The sequence below is a fragment of the Sminthopsis crassicaudata genome, chromosome 5, assembly GCF_048593235.1.
Source record: "Sminthopsis crassicaudata isolate SCR6 chromosome 5, ASM4859323v1, whole genome shotgun sequence".
Lineage (NCBI taxonomy): Eukaryota > Metazoa > Chordata > Mammalia > Dasyuromorphia > Dasyuridae > Sminthopsis > Sminthopsis crassicaudata.
In genome coordinates this window covers 62664872-62686440 of record NC_133621.1, presented here as the reverse complement: position 1 = coordinate 62686440, position 21569 = coordinate 62664872, and the positions used below count along the sequence as shown (strand labels likewise).

Below are 21569 nucleotides of genomic sequence, written 5' to 3'. Positions count from 1 at the left end.
ACTGTATAATATCTTCTCATTGTATTTTTTAAAAAAAGATGACAAATCTACCTTGAGCAAAAATGGAAGCCTGTGAATTAAAGGATATAAATGATTGGTTTGAAGAAAATGTTTATTATTTAGTTGATAGCATTTAATTTGGTCTGCTGTTTAATTATTTTTGTTTTATAATCTTTGTACTTTGAAATTTTTATTTTGTTCTTTAGATTTATAATTCTTAGATGCTTAATAAATTTTTTTTTCTAAATCAATTTTCTTTAAGTATCATAAGTAATATTTCAATATCTTTAAAATGACATATTCCTTCTTTTTGGAGGAATCCAATTTAACTAATTGGCAGCAAATGGAGAAGCTAGGGTCCATATAGCTGTACCCAGGAGAATATAAATATAGATAATATTATATAATCTATATTTTAGTGAACCATGATTTCCACAGCATAGGTTGGTTGATCTCTTCCCTTCTTTATAGAGACAGGGGACAATAAGTATGGAATAATGACATATTAAAGTCTTTAATTGGTATGTTTGCTTAGCTTTTCTCAACTGCTTTAATACTTTTCTTTTTAAATTCTTTGTTCCAAGCTATATGGTTTACTGTATAAGGGGAGTAGAGATTGAAAGAAAGTCAGAGATTGAGGTGATATAAAACAAAAGGTTTTAATCAAAATTTTATAAAAAAAAAGACTTGATGATCAGAATTTTGTATTGTTTCTAGGGGGCTGGTATAAATGCACTATAATCTGCAGGTCTCATTTTGTATTCTATCAATTTGGCTTGACATTCTTAAACTTCAAGGTATTGAGATTACTACTACTACTACTACTACTACCACCACCACCACCACCATCATCATCATCATCACCACTACCACCACCTCCTCCTCCTCCTCTTCCTCCTCCTCCTATTATTATGACTCTACTCTGACTACTGTTAATATGGGATATAAACTTGAGAATTGTAGATCAAACTTAAGTGAATGAACTCTCTTACACACCCCTTTAACACACACACACAAAATTTGAAAGAAAGAAAGAGAATCAAGAAAGGAATTTTGTAGGGACAAATGGGCTATATGTCTATAAGAATTTCCTTTTTTTATAGAAGAAAATATATTTCAATCGATCAACAATAATAATATGTGACTATAATAGAAAACAGTGGGAAACATTTTTAGTATATAGCTATGTGGTTTGATATTATATAGAATTATAGGTAGCAATTTTTATGCTTGGGTCAAATTTCACAAAATACATCTTGGATAAGCAGCACAAGACATATTTTAAAGAAACACATTCTATTGCTAGTGGTGTGAATGGGATGGGGAAAAACCCTGTGATACTGCTCCTGGTGGAGTGTGAAACAGGACAGTGTAGAACAGACTGAAGCTTACCTAGGATATGTTGGGGTGGGATTTGAGTGAAGAGGAAGTTTTTATCGTCTGGTAGCTTCCTTTTTTAGCTGATTGTTTTTTGGAGTGGGAGCTAAATTTTGTTGTGTTTGACAGTTGAAAGATATGAAATTAAATTCTTAATTTCAGTGCTCTGGGTCAATGGCCTGCATTATTATGACTTTGATGAATATTATACTTTTAGTATACATGAAATGTATTATTCTGGGAGTAAATTGTATTCTAAATTTAACTAAGTAAAATCAATGCTTCTTTTACATAATTTGTATTTAAGAATTTATGAAAGTACATGTATTTTTTTGGACAGGATTAGACTTATATATTAAAGAAAATGATTACCTGTTTTTCCGTGGTCTTCTTTTCTCTTCTTGGATTGATTTCTAAAGAAAATAAAAATTTTAATTTTAACAAATTTAAAAGCCTATCATTAATATAACATTGGTTTCTTTTGAAGTTGCATTAGTTATATTAAAAATAAGGCATTGAATATATTTTTAGTTTATAATTTTTGTCTGGATCTGTAATACAAGAAAATCTCATCAACTGGAGTACATAATAAAACTTCATTAATTTAAACTTTCCTATTTCTGAAATTATGATCATTTGGACAGTGAGTATGTTAAAATAAACCTTCGTACTACTTGTGGAAGAACATTGCAAGATAAACTAATTATATAAAGAAGGTTGGAAGGAAAATGTTTATCAGTTTAAAAAGACAGCATTTTAAAGGCATTTTGAAAAAAATCCATTTTCAAAAAAAAAATGGATGGCAGGCTGCTATAATCTAGTGCTCTGATATAGTATTTATATAACCACTTTTTTCTTTTACTTTAATAGGTTGTCTCTCTGGAAGGTGAATAACAAACCTATCTTGAGTTATTGTTTTTATCTGGAAGTAATGAAACAGCATTTCTTTAAAAGCATTCTTTAATTCAGATTTTCAGTTATTTTAGATAGTCGCTCCCATTTTATTTCCATTATTTCCCATTAGTACAGTTGATTTTATAATTTTATATTATATGTAAGTATAAAACATGCTTAATTTTGCAGCAAATTAAAAAAAACACCTTTTCCCCCCCAAACCAAGAAATTATAGCCAAAGATAAGAAATTAAAAAGCTAATGTGCTCGTCCCAAATAGAACAAAATAAAGTGTTCTTTTCAAAAAAGACCTTTAGATGCTATGGTTTTCTGTTTCCTCATTAGCAAAATGATGGAATTGGTCTATTGGATTGCTAATAGTTCTTATAGTTCTAAAATCCTAAATTTCCCACCATTTTGTCATTTTAAGTGGGAAGCTATAGAAACCATGATGCTAGTAGATAATGGACCATAATCATTTTAATTATTGAAATTTTACAGCAAAGGACTAAGTGAATCAAGTCAAATATTGGAAGTCATTGGATAATTCTCAGATAGAAAACCAAGAAACAAACGTGTTACTAAACTACCATAGTCTATATAATAGTTCCATTTCAACCTCATGTCAAATATCATTATCCTTTACCTTGAACTAAAATCAATCACTGCTTGATGGCTTGAAGCTCTATGGTATGTTTTTCATGTCATGATATTAAATACAGGTGCTTAGTGGTATGTCACAAGGACATTGGAGAGCTCTGTCTCTGTCTCACATACAAATAATGCCTTCCTGCTAGAGAAAACAAATACTCTTTTCACCTTGTACTAGTGGAAGATAATCTTTTAATTATGCAAAGTACAGGCACATACCAAGGTGACTGACACAATACAAATGCAAGGTAATAAATAAGAACAATTAATAATGATTGGTCATATCTGGGCAATTTCCCAGTAATTTAAATCTCTCTCTCTCTCTCTCTCTTTCTCTCTCTCTCTCTCTCTCTCTCTCTCTCTCTCTCTCTCTCTCTCTCTCTCTCTCTCTCTCTCTCTCTCTCTCTCTCTCTCTCTCTCGTCTCTCTTTCCTCACAAACAAACACATGCACACACATACACAATTTGTTATTTTGGAATGTTCTAATTTTTTGAGTGAGATAAACAATTCTGTATCAATTTCATTCTTATAGGCTTCTGTGAGGGGCTGGATAAGGGATAATGATATTTATATACAACACTATGATACCATTCAAGGAAACTAAAAAAGTCAAATTATGCAACCAGGACCTTCTCTTCTCTTTCCTTAATTTCCATCAGTTCAAATTCTTCTTTTAATGCCCTAGGTCAGTTTGTGCTTACATACTACACAGGTGGTAGCACTGTGATTTGAAAGAAATATTTTTCTTTCAAAAGAGGGAGGAGCACTGGATTTGGAGACAGAAGGCTTGTCTGATATCTCTGAACCATTTCTTCTATTTTAAAATTTACAATATTTACAATTTGTATGACTTTAAGCAAGTTGATTAATTTTTTTCAACGAGATTACTCATATGTAAATTTAAAAAAGTGGTTGGGTTTCATGTTAGGAGATGCTTGAGTGTAAATTCTGACTCCAATAAGAAACAATGTGACCATGAGCAAGTTGCTTAGCCTTTTGAGCCAGTGTTTCCTCATCTGTAAGATAAGGAAGATAATACCTAGAATACTGATATCCAAAGGTGATGTGAGGTTCAAATGAGCAACTATATGTAAAGTATATAAATTTTATAAAGTATAGCATACTGTACATATGTAAAGCTACATAAATACCCGTTATTATAATTGCCTCTAGTCTATGAGCCTCCAGCAGTCCAGTTGACACTGCTATGGACCTGTTTTAATGTTTTAACCCTGGTGACTTCCTGCAAGAGGTGTGTTTTCTTAGTTCTATATATTTAATGACTAAATAACCCTTGGATCTTGGTGCTTTTGTTTTCTGAATCCCAGAGTGTGAATCTGAGTGATGTGAACAAGCTGAATGACAAGAGCCAGGTCTCTGTTACATAATCCAGCACCAAACAACACACTGCCCTTGAATCCCCAAAGGTGGTTGGATCTCTTTGTTCATGTCCAAGGGTAAAATTTGACTCTAAGAAATGGCAATTCTAAATCAGTCCTTCCCTTATAGAAATTCACAGCACAGGGAATTCTACTCAATTACTGCATTTTTGCCATTTCAGGGGAAGAAATATTGTAACCCAGCTTTTAGAAAGACCACAAACAGAGGGAAAAATAGAAAAGAATGTTTTCTTTTATGTCAGAAAAAGATTTTTTTCAAGCACAAGAAGTGCTTTTTGCACAGTCCTTTGGAAGAACTTTTTTCCCCCTGAAAAAATGTATATTCTATGAGAGTAAGGACTTTGAAGGGATCTTAGAGACCATTCATTTAAAAAAAATTATATTTGGGGGGCCATCCATTTTTGCAGATGGGGCAGCTAGGTGGTGCCATAGTGCACAGAGAGCTGGACCTGGAGCTGGGAAAACTCATCTCTCTCAGTTCAAATCTGGCTTCAGACACTTGTAAGCTGTCTTATCTAGGCAAGCTGCTTAACCTTTTTTGTTTCAGTTCCTTACTTGTAAAATACATTAGAAAAGGAAATGGCAGTATTTTTGCCAAGAAAAGTTGGACATGACTGAAATGATTGAACAACAATAGCAACAAAAACATTTTTGCAGATATGGAATCACCTGCCTATTTTTCAGGTGAGGGAACTGATACTTGGAAAGGCTGAGTTGACACTTGGGGTCACACAACTAATAAAAGTCTGAAGTAAGGATTTGAATCTAGGTCCTCCTGACACTAAATCCACTGACCTATCCATTACTCATGCTTTTTTTTTTTTTTTTTTTTTTTTTTTTTTGTACTAGGCACTATGAATGCAAAGAACACTAATGAAATAGTTCCTCTCATTGGTGGAGGATGGAGAAAACAACTTGTACATATGTACTACTAGAAGATTAAATATATAACATACATGCAAAGGTAGCTCAAACAGCTGGTCAAGTGGTTTTGAGAGAGAGGCCACAGAGAAACATAAAAATATAAAGAAAACTGACGGTATCATCTCTTTTAATCCTCTCATTTTAGGGAAGAGAATAAAGAAAAGGAATAAACATTTATATAGCACCTACTATGTGCCAGGCACAGTACTAAGTGTTTTGTACAAATAATATCTTATTTAATCTTCCCAACAATTCTGGAAGAAAGGCACTATTATTATCCTTATCCACTGCATCACCAGCTGCCTAGAAAAAAGGAAAATGAGCATCTTAGTTATTAAATCCCAGTAATATACCTAAGACCACATAGCTGATTAATGGCTAAGGAAGGATAAGAACTCATTTATACATTAAATGTTATGCACTAAAACTCCTGCTCTTTCCTCTGCAGGATAGTTCCCCTAGGCTTTTTACTATACTCAATTCATTCTTACTTTACAAACAATTCTAACAAGCTTGTTTTTTTGTTTCTTAGCTAGTAATAGCTAAGATTAGAAAGACTATTTGAAGTGTTCATGTAAGCACATGCAAAAGTTATAAAAATCAGATAAAAACATTTCAAAAGTCATTTAATGGGTAAAGAAATAATCTCATAGATTTCAATAGTCGGAGGCAATACTTGTGACCTTGGGCAACAAAAGCATAAATTAGACTAAGTATTTTGTGTTTAGGGAAACTAGGAAGTATGAAAGATTCTATATAAAAATTTGCATGAATTTACATGTACTTTTGCATCAAAAGAATATAGAATTATTTTTAAAAAGTTTTTTTTTCCTAGAAGGATTATATAGCTGTAAAATGAGCACAGGTAGAACCTTCTTGCCTTCATGATGGCAGCTAAACACAGTGATGCTATATATTTTTTATTTGTAAGAATAGTTTTTAAAAATAAGTTTTATATTTTATTTGTATTACTTTTGTTCTGACTGCTTCTTATGCCTGTAATGCTCCTACTCCCACTCCCTTTTGAAGTTCTTTTCTCCTTTAAGATCCATCTCTGGTACTAAGTACTTCATGACATTTTCCTTGATTCCTTTCTCTCACAGTTGTGAAAGCAATTTTCTTTGGAAACTCTCTTTTGACTTCTTCTTGAATCCTCACTATATCCTCACTTGTATCATACTTATTTGTGCATATACCTTCCCCTTCCTCCTCTACTAGACTCTACCCTTCTAGAGGGAATGATGTGCATTTCTTTTTCATCTTTGTACTTTTGGTACATAGAACAACTTATAAGGAGGAAACATTTTAGTGCTTTTTGAGTTTAATTGAATTTGGTCCAGGAATCAACCTCAGGCTTTGGTTTGGAAAGGACTGTAATGGTCACAAACTGCCTAAGTTATTTCAAAATAATCTAAAATTCTTGTTTTTAACAATGATGCTTATATATAAAGTCAAACGTAAGGTCCTTAAGCGTAGGACTTTATATCATTAGAGCTAGAGCTATAGGTAGAAGCAGCCTCATAGCTAGCACATAGGATGAGTGACAATAGTTCCCTTTTATAAAACAAATGCCTAAATTTATACAATGAAAACATGGTAAAAACATCTTTGAAAGATTTCAGAACTCTGATTAATACAGTGACTAATAAGCATTCCAGAGGAATGATCATGAAGCATGCTTCTTTCTGTCTTTTGTCAAAAAGTTGTTGGAGTAGAGAAGTAAAATGAGACATAAGTTTTCAGAAATGGTCAATGCATGGATTTCAGAAGACACTGACTTTAAAGTACTGACTTTACTGGGAGGATTAGAATTGTGGAGACTAGAGACGTAGTTATATGATGCTTTGCTCCCCCTAAAAGGAATCATAAATAAGTATCAGTGAAGTATTTAAAAATACCCAGAAGTGAAGAGAAGGAAGGTGAAAAGGAAACACGGGTGGTACAACTCTGGAACATTCAGAATTTATTATTTATTTTAAAAACTTCAATAATTTATATTCATATTTTCATGAAGAACAAATTTTCTTTTCTATTCTTTGCATGTGGAAGTGCTTATATCTATCTACTGGTGTTTATCAAGTTTAGAAGACAAAGAAATAAAAAAAAAAAGAAATGTCAAGATGTTTTTCTGATGCTGGTGTTTATATTACAAGCACCCAATATGTTTGGATCCTGAGTCTGATATTTATCCACACAGTGGCTAAACTGGGAATGTAGATGATAGTAATCCTTCCATAGTTGGCAAACAGAAGGGGAAGTCAGAGGACAAGTTTGATATGATAGAAGGCATATGTTAGAGTTCTAATAATAATCATTAATATATACTTTCAAACTTGACTTGATGAGTAGTTCAAATAGTCATAGAGCAGGAAAGGGTCTTACAAAGTCTGACTTCATTTTTAAGATGAGGAACCCCAGGCATATGAGTAGCAAGTTGCAGAGACAAGACTTGAACAAAGGTCCTCTGTCTCCAATTTCAGTGCTTTTTGAAAGCAATTTCATAGATTGATTAGATCTTTAATCTTAGGAAGAGCCTTTGATCTCATCTGCTTAAAATCCATCATAATGATGTTTAATGGGAATGGAAATCAGCTTAATCTATCATTTTGTTGCTGTTAAAAATAGTTCAATAAGCATCATTTGCCACTTAATGTCTGCATTAATGGAAACCTCATATATTGCTTCAAAATGTCTTACCCTAAATCTCAGCTTTTCCTTTTATGTCTTTGTACATATAGGTGTCAGCCCAGCTGCATCTTATTGTGGACAGCAGAGAAAAATCGATAAACATCTTACTTTGAACCAAGGCTTGCTCATGGTGACAATCAAATACAAATGGGTCACCTGGAATTGCATGCTTTCTTGGATTTTTCTGTGATTGACTTTTTGCATGTTCAACAAAAACAAATGCTGGTTATACACGAATGCTTCTTAAAGAACAATATTAATGACTATAGTTCTGTGATCTGTGAATGGAAAATTTAATTTGGATCTGTATATGGACCATTTTTCTTTGTTTAAATGCTCTAATAATGATAATCTTTCTATTTATATAGCACATAAAATGAAATGTACAATGACCTTGTTAGGAAAAGAAGGGCTGATAAATGATTCTATTTTTAGAGATGAGGAAATTATATTTATATTCTCCAGGCTACATAGTTAGTGCATGTCTGTGACTGAACTTTGACTGAAAGGTCTGGCAGCCCATTGGCTTTGGGAGAAAGCAAAGAAGAACAGTAAAGGTTTTTTTGTGTATTCCAGAACATGGAGAGATCCGAGCTGAACAATTAGCTAGTTTTACTTGAATGTATTTTCTACTAGTAAGACATATTTCTTTAGTGGAATTAAATATAAATTTGTGTGAGTGTATATACACATATCCATTGTATGCTTGTAATTCATGTCTTTATTTCTTAATGATTTTCTTTAACAGGGATAAAAAATTGGGCTGTGGCTTCTCCCTTCTCCTACCTTGTAGGTAGATAATAATACTTGCAAAAAGAGTACAAGGTTATTCTTAGGGAAGTTTGGGGTACAGAGCACCCTATAGATCTTAGGGATGTTTCCAAGGATAAAGATAAATTCTGACTGATGAATACTCTTTGGGACTATTGTGATTATCAGGTGTGGTGTTAGATATGGGTAGAGATACCCATATGGTATGATATAAGAGGCAACAGAAAGATCCACTTTTTCAAAATTATCTCTTTGAACCAGCCTGAAGTTTTGACTAAATTACTCATCACTAACTAATTCTTTTGAAGTAAGGCATTTCCCCCCTGGAAAAATCTCCTTAAAGTACAAATTTCTCTAGGGGAGGATAATTTATCAATGCATTAATTAGCATGAAAATATCAACATATATTATTTCCATCAGCTGAGAATAGGATCCTAAGTAGATGGGACAACAAAAAACAACTTTTGGTGGTAGATGAGAAAAGAAGGAAAGGTATAGAACATGAAGCATTATTGTGATAAAGGATAGAGGTAAAGACACTGAAAAGGAAATTAGAAGGAGGATTTCAAAGACAATCTTTGTACTAGCCATAATTTTGCCAAGGACTGGCCTAAGCTGCAAGAATACTGAGGGCAGTACTATTATAATAAGCACGCTATCTCTCAAGGGATAGAGGGTTAATAATTGTCAATATATGGCCTAATCTTTTTTTATTACAGCTGCAAACTTTACACCTGATTTCAGTGATTCATATAGGTTGAATTTTGCAATAGAATAGAATTTTAAAACTAGAAGAGCCTAGATAATTACTTACATGTAACAGATAATAATATGTGGAGTCTTCAGGATTATTTAAAGTTTTGGGTTTTGATGGTCTTCTTGGAGGCCTCAATATTTTTGGCTCTTCTTTAGAGACACCTACAAGAAAAGCATTGAGAAATAAGCATTTAGGTTTAAGATTTATTATCAAAACTATTTTCATATTTCATATGGAAATGAATTTATGCAAACATTTGAGACTGGAGGTGATAAAAGAGGGATTGGGATGCTTATGTTCACTTGCTGACCCTCCTCCCCACTGATCCTTACTATCCTATCCATTGTCTATATGATGGTTTAATGTTAGTAGAGGGAAGGAAGAGGAGAAGGTAGCTGAGGAATAAAATGAAATTAATAAAATGTAACTGTAATGGAACATTATTGTGACACAAGAATTAATAAATAAAAAATTTACAGAAATCTGGAAAGACTTGAAAGACTCAATGTGAAGTAAGCAGAATTGGGAGAACAATGTATATGATTTTCACAAAAATGTCAAGAAAAACAACATGGATAGACTGCAGAATTCCTTCAGTTTAGAGGTAGTAAAAAATAAGTTCAGAATGTGTTGATATATTTTGATTAAGTAGGTCTTTTTTTAAAAATAAGGGCAACAGGTTTTTGGAAAGACAGTGATGTAGAAAATATCAACACTAAAGAAAAATTACAATTTTGTAATATTACCAAGAAAATAATGTAATATAAGTGTCTCCATTTTTTTCACTACTTAATTCCCTCTTAGGTTCCTGGAATATAGCTTCTAACCCCTTGAATCCATTCAAATTGTCTTCTCAAAATTACCTAAGTTCATAGAATATTAGGGACACCAAAGGCTAACTTGTATCCCCAAAATGAATGCCCCTTTCAAAATACACACTTTAATAGAGTCTTACTTGCCATTAATATTATGCTGTACCATTTCTCCTCTGATCATCATCTTACCTTATTCCACACTGGAGAAACCCTGAAGACTATTCTGAGTTCTGCTAAGTAAGATTTGACCTTATTTTGCCAGAACAAATTCTCTATCACACTTCTTGGCCACAAATTCCAAACTATGCCTCCAGGTGAAGAGCCCCACTCATTTTCCTGACTTCCTCTTATATATTGTCTTCCCTTTAGAATATAAACTTCAGCTTTAGGGCATAGATTGTTTTACTTGCTTATTTTATATTTTGGCACTTAGCACAGTCCTTGGAACATAGCACTTAAATACACATGAAAACACATTTAAAATTTCTAATATATATATTATATTCCATATGGCGTTCTGTTTTAACCTTATAATTTTTCTTTCTTGGGTTTCAATTTTGTCTTCTAACATGTTGACTATTCTTGATGCTATTAAGTACTGATAGAACTTTTTTCAGGACAATCAGTACCATTATATTTATTATAACAAATAACTTTGTTAACAGGACTAAACTATCAAATCACATCTGAATATTCCCTCAGTTGGATTCAGCCTCAAATAATTATTTTTACACACTTTGGCAAAAACAGCCAAGTAAAAATGTTAATTTATGTTTGCTCAACCATCACATCATCTAACAGTTGTCCAGACGTTGCTACACAATCGGATAAATTCAATCTGTCATAGACTCTGGCGTTGTTGGTAAGTGATATCTGATGGAGGGTTGGCGATAGGTTGTGAATACAAACAATGAGTCAGTGTAAGAAAGAGACACAGATGCCAGGAAGTCATCAAACAAAATAGCTTAGATATACATTGTAACTTTTGGAAAAGAATTAGATAGAATCAGCATCACTGTTTAAAAAACTCACTCATGGTCCTTTTTCATAATGTTTTATTGAGTCTGTGTCTATCTTTCTGTTCCCATTGCCATCACTTTAAGTCAAGGCATTTATCACTTTTATCATTTAATACCACAATAGCTTCTTAGCACCAAAATGTTCTAGTGGCTGTCTATTTAGACAGCAGCTGGTTGTCTGTGGAATAAAGTCCAGATTCTTTGACCTAAAATTCAGGGTCCTCCATTAGGTGGTCCCAACCTATTTTTCCAGCATTATCTCTTGTGACTCTTTTATACAAAGTGAATCTTCTATTCAAACACTGCTACAGCCACTGTTGTCTGTTTTCCAAGCAAAGAAATCATACTTTCCTATTTGTCTTCTCCTAAATGGTATTGTGCATAGAACACAAGGTCAGGAGTCAGGAAGACCTGAGTTGAAATGGGACCTCAGACAGTTACTAGCTGTATAACTCTGGACAAGTCATTTAATCCTGTCTACCTCAGTTCTATCGTGTCAAATGAGTTGGAGAAGGAAATGACAAACCATTCAGTGCTTCTGTCAAGAAATCCCCAGGGACAGCTAGATGGCGCAGTGGATAGAGCACCAGCCCTGAATTCAGGAGGACCCGAGTTCAAATGTGGTCTCAGACACTTAACCCCAGTCTCAGGGGGAAAAAAAAAAGATTGAAGAAATCCTCAAATGGGGTTATGAAAAGTTGGATATGGTGAACAAAACAACAACAAAGTAGATTCCTCTCCTTTTCTCATAAGCATGGACATATGTGTGCTAGTGTGTTATGAGCACAGAAGAAGAGCAGGGGCTCTGGAAAGCTAACATAAGGAGAATGAGGGCTACAGTCCAGATGTGAGAGTGGGACAAGCTTAGGGCAGTGGAGACAGAGTTGGGAATTCATAGCAGGTGAACAGATCAGAGTATATGTATATCTATAAGGTCATGTTGTTACTGAAAGTGCAACAGAATTATCCCAGGCATCAAGGCCCTGAACAATAAAGGGAATGAGCAACAATTAGGACCTTAATACTGACCCCAACTTTTGCTTCAGTCTAGTAACTCTTGTATTTGTTTCATGTTTAGAAAATAGTTAGCTTGGAGACTGTAAAAGTAGAGCCATTTGGTAGCATCTGGCATTGTGGAAGAAGAGGCAAACAGAAGAACCAATGCTTCCAAAGCTTGGTAAAGTAAGGAAAGTAACAGATTTGGAATTAGAAGAGTTGGAGTAGAATAATGGTCTTGACATTTGAGCAATTCAGTAAACTAGTATCTCAATTTTTTCATCTAGGCAATACCCATAGTACTAATTTCATAGGGTTATCATGAGGTCTCAATGAGATAAAGAATGAAATAACTTATAAATCTTGAAGTGGGACATGTTATATAATATATATATATATATATTATGTATATGAAAGAGAGAGAGAGAGAGAGAGAGAGAGAGAGAGAGAGAGAGAGAGAGAGAGAGAGAGAGAGAGAGAGAGAAAGAGAGAGAGAGAATCTCCAAAGCCTTGATGCAACTTTTGGGACACCCTGTATAGATATGTATTTATACACATGCTTATGTCTATAGTGTCAGTTGATCTGCAAGTCCTGACACAGATAGATCCTGATAGTTCTCTTCTATGATCTATCCATTCTTCAAGATGTAGTTAAAGATCCCACCTCTATAGGATGAAGTTTTTCTCAATCATCATAGCCCAAAGTAATTCTTTCCACTCAACAGCTACACCATTTATTGCCCATGACACTCCATCGGAACTTGCTCATCTATTACCTTATATTGATATTAACTTTTCCATATGTGCAGAAATTGTTCTTAAGTAAGACTTAAAAATGCCTCAAAAATGGAACCATGCCTTATACATCTCACTGTCCCCTGTAGTGAAGACAGCTATATGGCAAGTGGATAGAGTGAAGTCAGGAGGATTTATCTTCCTGAGTTCAAATCTAGTCTGAGATAATTGCCTAAGATCAGGTAAATCATTTAACTGTTTGCCTCATTTCCTCATTTATAAAAATGAGCTGGAGAAAGAAATGACAAACAATTCCAATATTTTTGCAAAGAAAACCCCAAAGGGGAAAAATTCAGACATAACTGAAAAATGATTAAACAACAACCTCTCTAGTCTTTAATATGGTGTAATTCACATAGTGGGCACTCTCCAAATATTCTATTGACTGACTTCACCTCATGAGTGACCCAGCTCTGAATATGAATATAGAACTGAGCAAACTGCAGGTGATCAATAAATACCTATATTTCCATTCAGGAATTTAAGTAAATTATATAAGTTTTATTTTGAAATTTATAATTTATATTAGCTTCATTAAAATGAGCAAAATATGATGAAATATACTTCCGCAGTTATACAAAGACAAACTGGAAGCTCCTTGCTTATTAATGAACTAAGATTTACATAGAACACAGGGCTTTGGGTTCTTGAAATATATTGCCCTTAAGATGACATGAAAACAATGTGTGTACATCAATGCTAATTTTTAGTAAGCGAACAGTCAGTTGATAATATATATCCCTTTTTGAGGGTCAGACCACTATTATATATTTGACAGCATCCACCCATTTCAGAAGAAGCAGATATTTATTCTTTCCTCTTACCCTTGTCCTCAGAATCTTTGTTCCCTGGGGGAAAGTACAAAATATGTCTACTTCTATCATCCTAATTCCTTAATTACAAAAATGACATAAACATTTATAATAATAAATTATCAGCAGTATATCAATGTTGGCACTAGAAAAATTAGCTGTGTAATTTTTGTCTGTGATAAATATTAGCCTGTAAAGGTTACTGACATATTGAACTGCTGGAAGGTATGATATTAATTTAAATTGTAGTTGTACTACTGATTACTTTTATTGTTTTAGCTGATAAGAAATTCATTCTTCTCCCTCCAGGATGAATGGACAATTATCTAGCTCTTTCTTTTTTTGCTTTTGGAAGGCCTGTGGTAATTTTCCGATGTTTGTTTTAGTAAATTAAATTTCATCACATTTTGATCATTTTAATAAAGCTGATATTAATTGCAAAATTTTATTTAAGTATAAGCACTTTGTGTCATTTTGCTAAATGTCAAATATCTAAATCAGAAATTGAATTTCTAGATGGAAATTTACTTGTTATACTTCTACAATTCTTTCTTTAAAGTTCCTAGTTTTTCCTTTTTGAAAATATTTTTCTCTACTTTTGATGAACTGCTCAACAGAAAATTGAATGTAAAAAAGAGAATTATTGATTTATTGTGATGTTCAGGATACTTGATGATATTTCAACTCTCTCTCCTCTACCCTGTAATTTTTATGGATCTTTTCTTCTAGACATCGGATTTTTATTTTAGCCAGGATTTCCAGATCATCTGCTGCTAGGTTCAGGATGCAGGCTGATTACATTGAGATGACTTCTGACCTCAATAGTAACCACAGAGAAATTCAAAGCCATTTTTATTTTGGCCTGAACCTTCAAAAAATGTCAGGGTCCTTACCTTGGATTTATGATCACTCACTTTATTCTGTCTTATGGTATTTATGCTTGTTTATAACTTCAGTATTTAGAGATACCCTTTCTGCCTGAGGTTCTACCTCATGGCTACAAGTTCCAGGCTGAGTTCCTGACTCAACACTTTATTTCCTATGCCACAAAACCTCTTCATCCTGGAGATTCACTCCATCCTTGGACTTCTCATATTGGAAATAATCTCTGCTCTGCCTTCCTTTGATTAGCTGGTTCCTTCCAGAGCCTCCATTTTTGTGGAAAATACTCAGGTCAGTCTTGTATTCATTTCTTTCCAGGCTGTATAACTGACTTTCTGGACTTTTTCTGTTTTTCCTCCTCAATTCCCAAAAATAATGCCTTGAACATATTAAGTGCTTAATAAATGTTCCATGTTCGATTTTGATATTCACTTCTCAACTCATCACTTGGTCCCAGATCCATTGGTATGCCCTGACTACTAGCTTTAGGATCCTGTTTTCACAACCATTCTTTCTTTTATTCTGTGATTCCATCCTTCCTCAAGTTCTGGTTTGAATTCTTCCCCATCTCGATATGCCATTTATAATCTCAAAATTGTGAACCAGAAATTTGGAGGCCATAAAATCATATTAAGGAAACTTAAAGGTCACTAGTCCAACCCCTGCATTTTCAGAGCATAATGCAATCAAAATTATATTAAAAATGGACACGAGAGAGATTAAAAATAAATTAGAAATTAAATAATCTAATACTAAAAGCAAGTGGGTCAAAGAACAAATCAAAGAAACAATCATTAATTTCATTAAAGAAAATGACAGCAATGAGATAACACATCAAAATTTATGTGATGCAGCTAAAGCAGTACTTAGGGGAAAATGTATTATCTTTAAATGTTTACATCAACAAAACAGAAAAAGTAGATCAATGAAAATGTGGCTTGCAACTAAAAAAAACTAGAAGAACAAATTAAAAATCCTAAATACTGGATTGAAAATCCTGAAAATTTAAAAAAGAGATTATTAAAATTGGAAGAAAGCCATTGAACTAATAAATAAAACTATTAGTTAGTTTTATGAAAACTGAAATAAAACAGATAAATAATTGGTTTTAAACCAAATTGTTAGTATGAAAAATGGAAAGGACAAATTCACCACCAACAAAAGGAAATTAAGACAACTATTAGAAGCTATTTTCCCAAATATATTCCAATACATTTGACAATTTAAATGAAATTGGAAGAATATCTATAAAAATATAAATTACTCAGATTAATGAAAGAAATTAAGCACATAAATAACCCAATCTTAGAAAAAGAAATTGAACAAGCCATCAATGAAGATAAACATAAAAAAAATTATCCAGGAGCAGATGGATTCACAAGCAAGTTCTACCAATATTTAAAAAAAATTAATCATACTACTACCTAAACTATTTGGAAAAATAGGTGAAGAAGAAATTTAATCAAATTCCTTTTATGATACAAATTCCAAAGATGGTACTGATACCCAACCCAGGAAAAGCCAAAACACAGAAAGGAATTTATAGACCAATTTTCCTAATGTATATTGATGCAGAAATTTTGAATAAAACATTAGCAGAAATGACAACAATATATAATAAGGATCATATATGATAACCAGGAAGACTTTATATGAGGAAAGCAGGCCTAGCTCAATATTGGGAAAAGGGTCAGTATTATTGACTAGACCAATGACAAAACCAAGAGAAAGATATCTCAATAGATTCAGAAAAAGCTTTTGACAACACATACACACACACATCACTATTAAAAAACACTAGAGAGCATAGAAATAAATGGAACTTAACTAAAATGATAATTAGCATTTACCATAAACTATCAGCCAGCATTATTTGTAATAGGAATAAACTGGAAGTCTTTCCAATACAATTATCAGTGAAGCAAAGATGTCAACAACTGTCATCTCTATTATTTAATATTGTATTAGAAATATTAGCTATAGCATTAAGAAAGGAAAAAAAGAAATTAAAGGAATTAGAATAGTCAATGAGGAAATAAAAGATTACTCCTTGAAGGGGATATGTTATACTTAGAAAATCCTAGAGAAAGAACTAAAAATGACTTGAAATAAAAAATTTAGAATAGGCAATGAGGGAATACAATGATTACTACTCGCAGGTGATATGTTATACTTAGAAAATCCTAGAGAAATGACTTAAAAATGACTGGAAATTAACACTTCAGCAAAGTTGCAGGATACAAAATAAATCAACATAAATATCAGCATTTCTATCTATTACCTACAAAATCTAGCAGCAAGAGATAGAAAGACATATTCATTTAAAATAACTACAGACAATATAAAATACTTGGGAGTCAATTTGTCAAGACAAACCCAATAACTATATGAATGCAACTATAAAATACTTTTCACACAAGTAAAGTCAGATCTAAATAACTGGAAAAATATTAATTTTTCATTAATAGGCTGAGTAAATATAATAGAAATGACAATATTACCTAAATCAATATATTTATTCATATTAATAAAACTATTAAAATTATTTTATAGAGAAATAATAACAAAGTTCCCCCGGAAGGACAAAAGCTTAAGGATATAAAGGGAATTAATGAAAAAAGAATGCAAAAGAAAATGTGGCATCAAAACTCAAACAGTATTTTATAAAGTAGTGATTATCAAAACAATCTGATTCTGTACAAGAAATAGAGTGGTAGATCAATACAATAAATTAAGTACAAATTATATTTATAGTGGATGACCACAGTAATCTAGTATATGATAAACACAAAGATCCAGACATATAAATATTATGGAGCAAAAACTCATTTTTTTTTTGACAAAAAACTGCTAGAGAAACTGGAAAACAATATAGCAGGAACTAGGCATAGAACGACACACCATATAACAAGATAAGGTCAAAATGGGCACCTGATTTATACAAAAAGGATGATACTATAAGCAAATTAAGAAAGCATTGGATAGTTTATCTGCCAGATTTGTGGATAAAGGAAGAATTTAAGACCAAAAAAAGATGTAGAGAGCATTACCAACTATAAAATAATTAATTCTGATTCTATAAAATTTAAAAGTTTTTGTGCAAACAAAACCAATTCAACCAAAATTATAAGGAAAGAAGAAGACCAGGGGAAGTTCTTGAAAAGGGATCTCTGATAAATGCCTCATTTCTCAAATATATAGAGAATGGAATCAAATTTACAAAAATACAAGTCAGTCCTCAATTGATTAATGATTAAAGGATATAAACATTTTTCAAAGAAATCAAAGCTATCTGTGGTTATATAAAATCACAATATGAATGCAAATCAAAACAACTTTGAGGTATCATCTCATACTTTGATATCAGATTGCCTAATATGACAGAAAAGGAAAATGTTGGATGTTGAAATGATTGTGGGTAAACAAGGACATTAAAGCACTATTAGTGGAGTTGGGAACGATCTAACCATCTGGAGAGCAACTTTGAACTATACCCAAAGGGCTATAAAACTGCATACCTTAGGATTCAGCAATACTACTGTTAGGTTTATATCCCAAGAACATCCAAAAAAGGGAAAAATACTTAGTTGCACCAAATTTTTTATAATGGTTCTTTTTTTATGGTGGTTAAGACCTAGAAATTAAAGGGATGCCCATCAATTGGAGAATGATAATAATAAGTTGTGATATGTGATTGCAGTGGAATATTGCTGTTATAATAAATGACAAGCAGGATGTTTTAGAAAAATCTGAAAAGAATTATATGATTTGATGCATATTGAAATGAACAGAACCAGAAGAATGTTGTACACAGTAACAACAATATTGTTTGATAAAGAATATGAATCATCCTGTTATGTTTCTATGTTTCTTCATCTAAAAGCATTGTAGATGTGAAAATTTATTTTGGGAAAGTGTTGATGAGAAGAACTATGAAATTGATAGGATTCTAAATTTGTTTTCTTTAATATTCTCTCTAGTTGAAAATGAATGAGTGAAGAAACAAACAATTAAATGTTGATTGTATGCAGAACATTATTCTAACTGCTGGCTATATAAATAGAAAAGCAAAACATTTTCTGTTCTCAAGGTGCTCATATTTTAAAGGAAGAGAGAATACATATGGATAGATAATCCAGCTGGAAAATGGGGGAAAATTGGACAAATAAACAGGATAGCTGAAAAAATAATTTTATGTGCAGGTGATATGCAGGGTATCTTACTATTACAATGGCATCCAAATAATTTCACTTACTATAGAACTTAATTGTAGGTACTTCTCAATTAAGTTAGTAAGAAGCCACAGGGATAGTAAAACCCACAACGGCAGGCTCTCAAGAAATATTTGTTGAAATTATTAAAAAATCTAATTTTGGCTAATAATTTTAATATTTTCTTATATCAAATCCTGTATCAGGACAAGCAACACTGTTTCTGAATTAAATTTTACATCCTCTCTTTTTCCATCATCTGAAAGGGAAATAACAAAAGAGAAGAGGAGAAAAATGTAAGCATATTGGTAATACATAAATTGGATACTTAATTCAGAATAATTAAAACGCAATTTACCAGTTAAATTCTGTGACAGGTAAGCTAGAATACATTTTTTTGTTTATAGTTCACTTTGCAAAAGTTGGCCAACACAATGAAAGACACTCTGTAGCTGACAGGCAATTTCTTTCATTATTTAATTTCTTAGGGATCAAAGATATCTTCATAAACAAAAGATAACAGACTCTTCCCCCCAAAAAAACAAGACAGAAATAAAAAGAATTGGATTGACATCCAATATTCTATAAGATTCCACTAAGCTCTTTATACAAATCCTTCTAAGATTGTCTCATAGTGTTAATATTATGCTTATTTAAAAACATAAATTTGTATATCTATATTTCTGTCTATTCAAAAGTAAGAGACTGTATCTAGAAGCCATTTGGACTGAACTTAACCATGAATTTAATTAAACTACTGGTAAATCCAATCAAACAATGTTTGTTTTAATTAAGTTAAAATATAAACAATGAGTTATTTGACAGAAATAACTAATCCATACAGGTGCTTTAATTTTATGTGCATACACAGACACAATCAATCAATAAACATTTATTATGTTTATTTCTGTCCATGTCAGTATTGCCCATTTTAAACTGTAAATTCTTCAAATGCTGACTGTTGCTTATCTCAATTTGAGTAACACCCTGCCCAGAAAGGTACATGATAAATGTTTTTTAATGGTGATGATGAAGATGAATTGGAATTATAAAGCGAGCTACCTATCCCCTAGCTGGATTTGGTAATTATAAAAATAATTATTTTTCTTAAACTGCCTTTTTTTCTACTTTTGGAGTTGTAGAGGAATTTCTTTGGGGGCAATGAGGGTGATTATTTACCCAGGAGAAGAGGTACAGAATGCTTAATGATTCCTGACGATAGACAGACTTGGAAGAGTAATATTCCTTCAGATGCACATTTGGTGCAAAGCAGCATTATTTCTTCTTCAATTTCTTTGCTTTCTATTGCTAATGAAAAATCTTCCCCTAAAAATATAAAATCCAATATCTTTTAAGTTGTCAGATGAAGAATGTTAAGTCTACTCCTGGATGAATGTAGACAAGATTTCCTGTCCAGAATGCAATTTTGATATGCTTGTATTACAACTGTAAGATGACACATACATAGCCAAAACATCCAAATTCAAGAAGTTTTCACCATTATCATTAAAACAAAGGCTGATATGTAGATTTGACATCACCTTAGAAGAGGATCTAATGAGAAATGAAAAGTCAATACTTAATGGCTTAATGGCAACTAGCCGGCTTTGTAACTAGAACCAAACTTGGGAACAGGCAGACCTGATTTTGAATCCTGTCTTAGATAATTTCCAAGTTGTGACATAGCATCTGCTCCACAGGATTGTTGTAAAGATAAAATGAGCTGATATATGGGAAAAAAAACCTTGCAAACTTTAAAAGAACTATTTAAATGTTATTATTGTTATTATTATTATTATTGCTGTTGTTATTTGTGTGACTGTATTCAAGTCACATGGCTTGTTAGCTTCCGTTTTATTATACATAAAACTAGGATAATCATAACATAAATAAACAAAACATACTTTCCAAGGCTGTTATGAGGATTGAGTGAGATATGTAAAGAACTCTGTAAAGTGCTATATTAGCTAACATTACTATTATTATTATTATTATCATCATCATCTAGAATTTTTCCTTCTTAGAAAAAAATTAAGGATGTCATGGATTTTAATAAGTAGGAAAAGGTCCTTTAATTATTTTAAGTGTTTAAAAAAATGAAGAAAGGATACTGGCTGTCTTGGTGTAATATTTAGTCCGTAATGATAGACTAAGGAAGTACATCATAGTAGTTCAATAAAGTTTTTCTTAGTCGTTATTGTTTAGTTGTGTCTGATTCTTTGTGACCCCATTTTAAGGTTTCCTTGCAAGAGATACTGAAGTAGTCTGCCATTTCCTTCCATGGCTCATTTTACAGACTGGGAAATGGAGACAAATAGGGTTAAGTGGACTTGCCCAGGTTCACATAGTAAGTGTCCAAAGCTGGATTTGAATTTATGAAGATGAGTCTTTTTGATTCCAATCCCAGTGCCCTATCCAGTGCCACCTAGATGTTTATTTGGGGGAGAAATATTCCTTTGGGCAGTTTTATTTTCAGGAACATTCTCCTGAACTGTTTATCTAAAGGCTTATTTCCCCTGCAATCAAGCCTTTCCTTCTCTTTATATAGCAATCATGACATATTGCCAGATGCACCA

At 32.5% G+C, this 21569-nt stretch overlaps 1 protein-coding gene across 1 annotated transcript in view; it reads right to left on the bottom strand.

The window, feature by feature from the left end:
- Nucleotides 1-21569, bottom strand: part of MYO3A (myosin IIIA) — a 209129-nt gene that overhangs the window by 7996 nt on the left and 179564 nt on the right. Inside the window, exons 30-31 of the mRNA XM_074269536.1 lie at nt 9521-9624; nt 1750-1790 (exon numbers count right to left, since the gene is read on the bottom strand). Of these exons, the coding sequence (XP_074125637.1) occupies nt 1750-1790; nt 9521-9624 (145 nt within the window). The remainder of the gene's footprint in view (nt 1-1749; nt 1791-9520; nt 9625-21569) is intronic.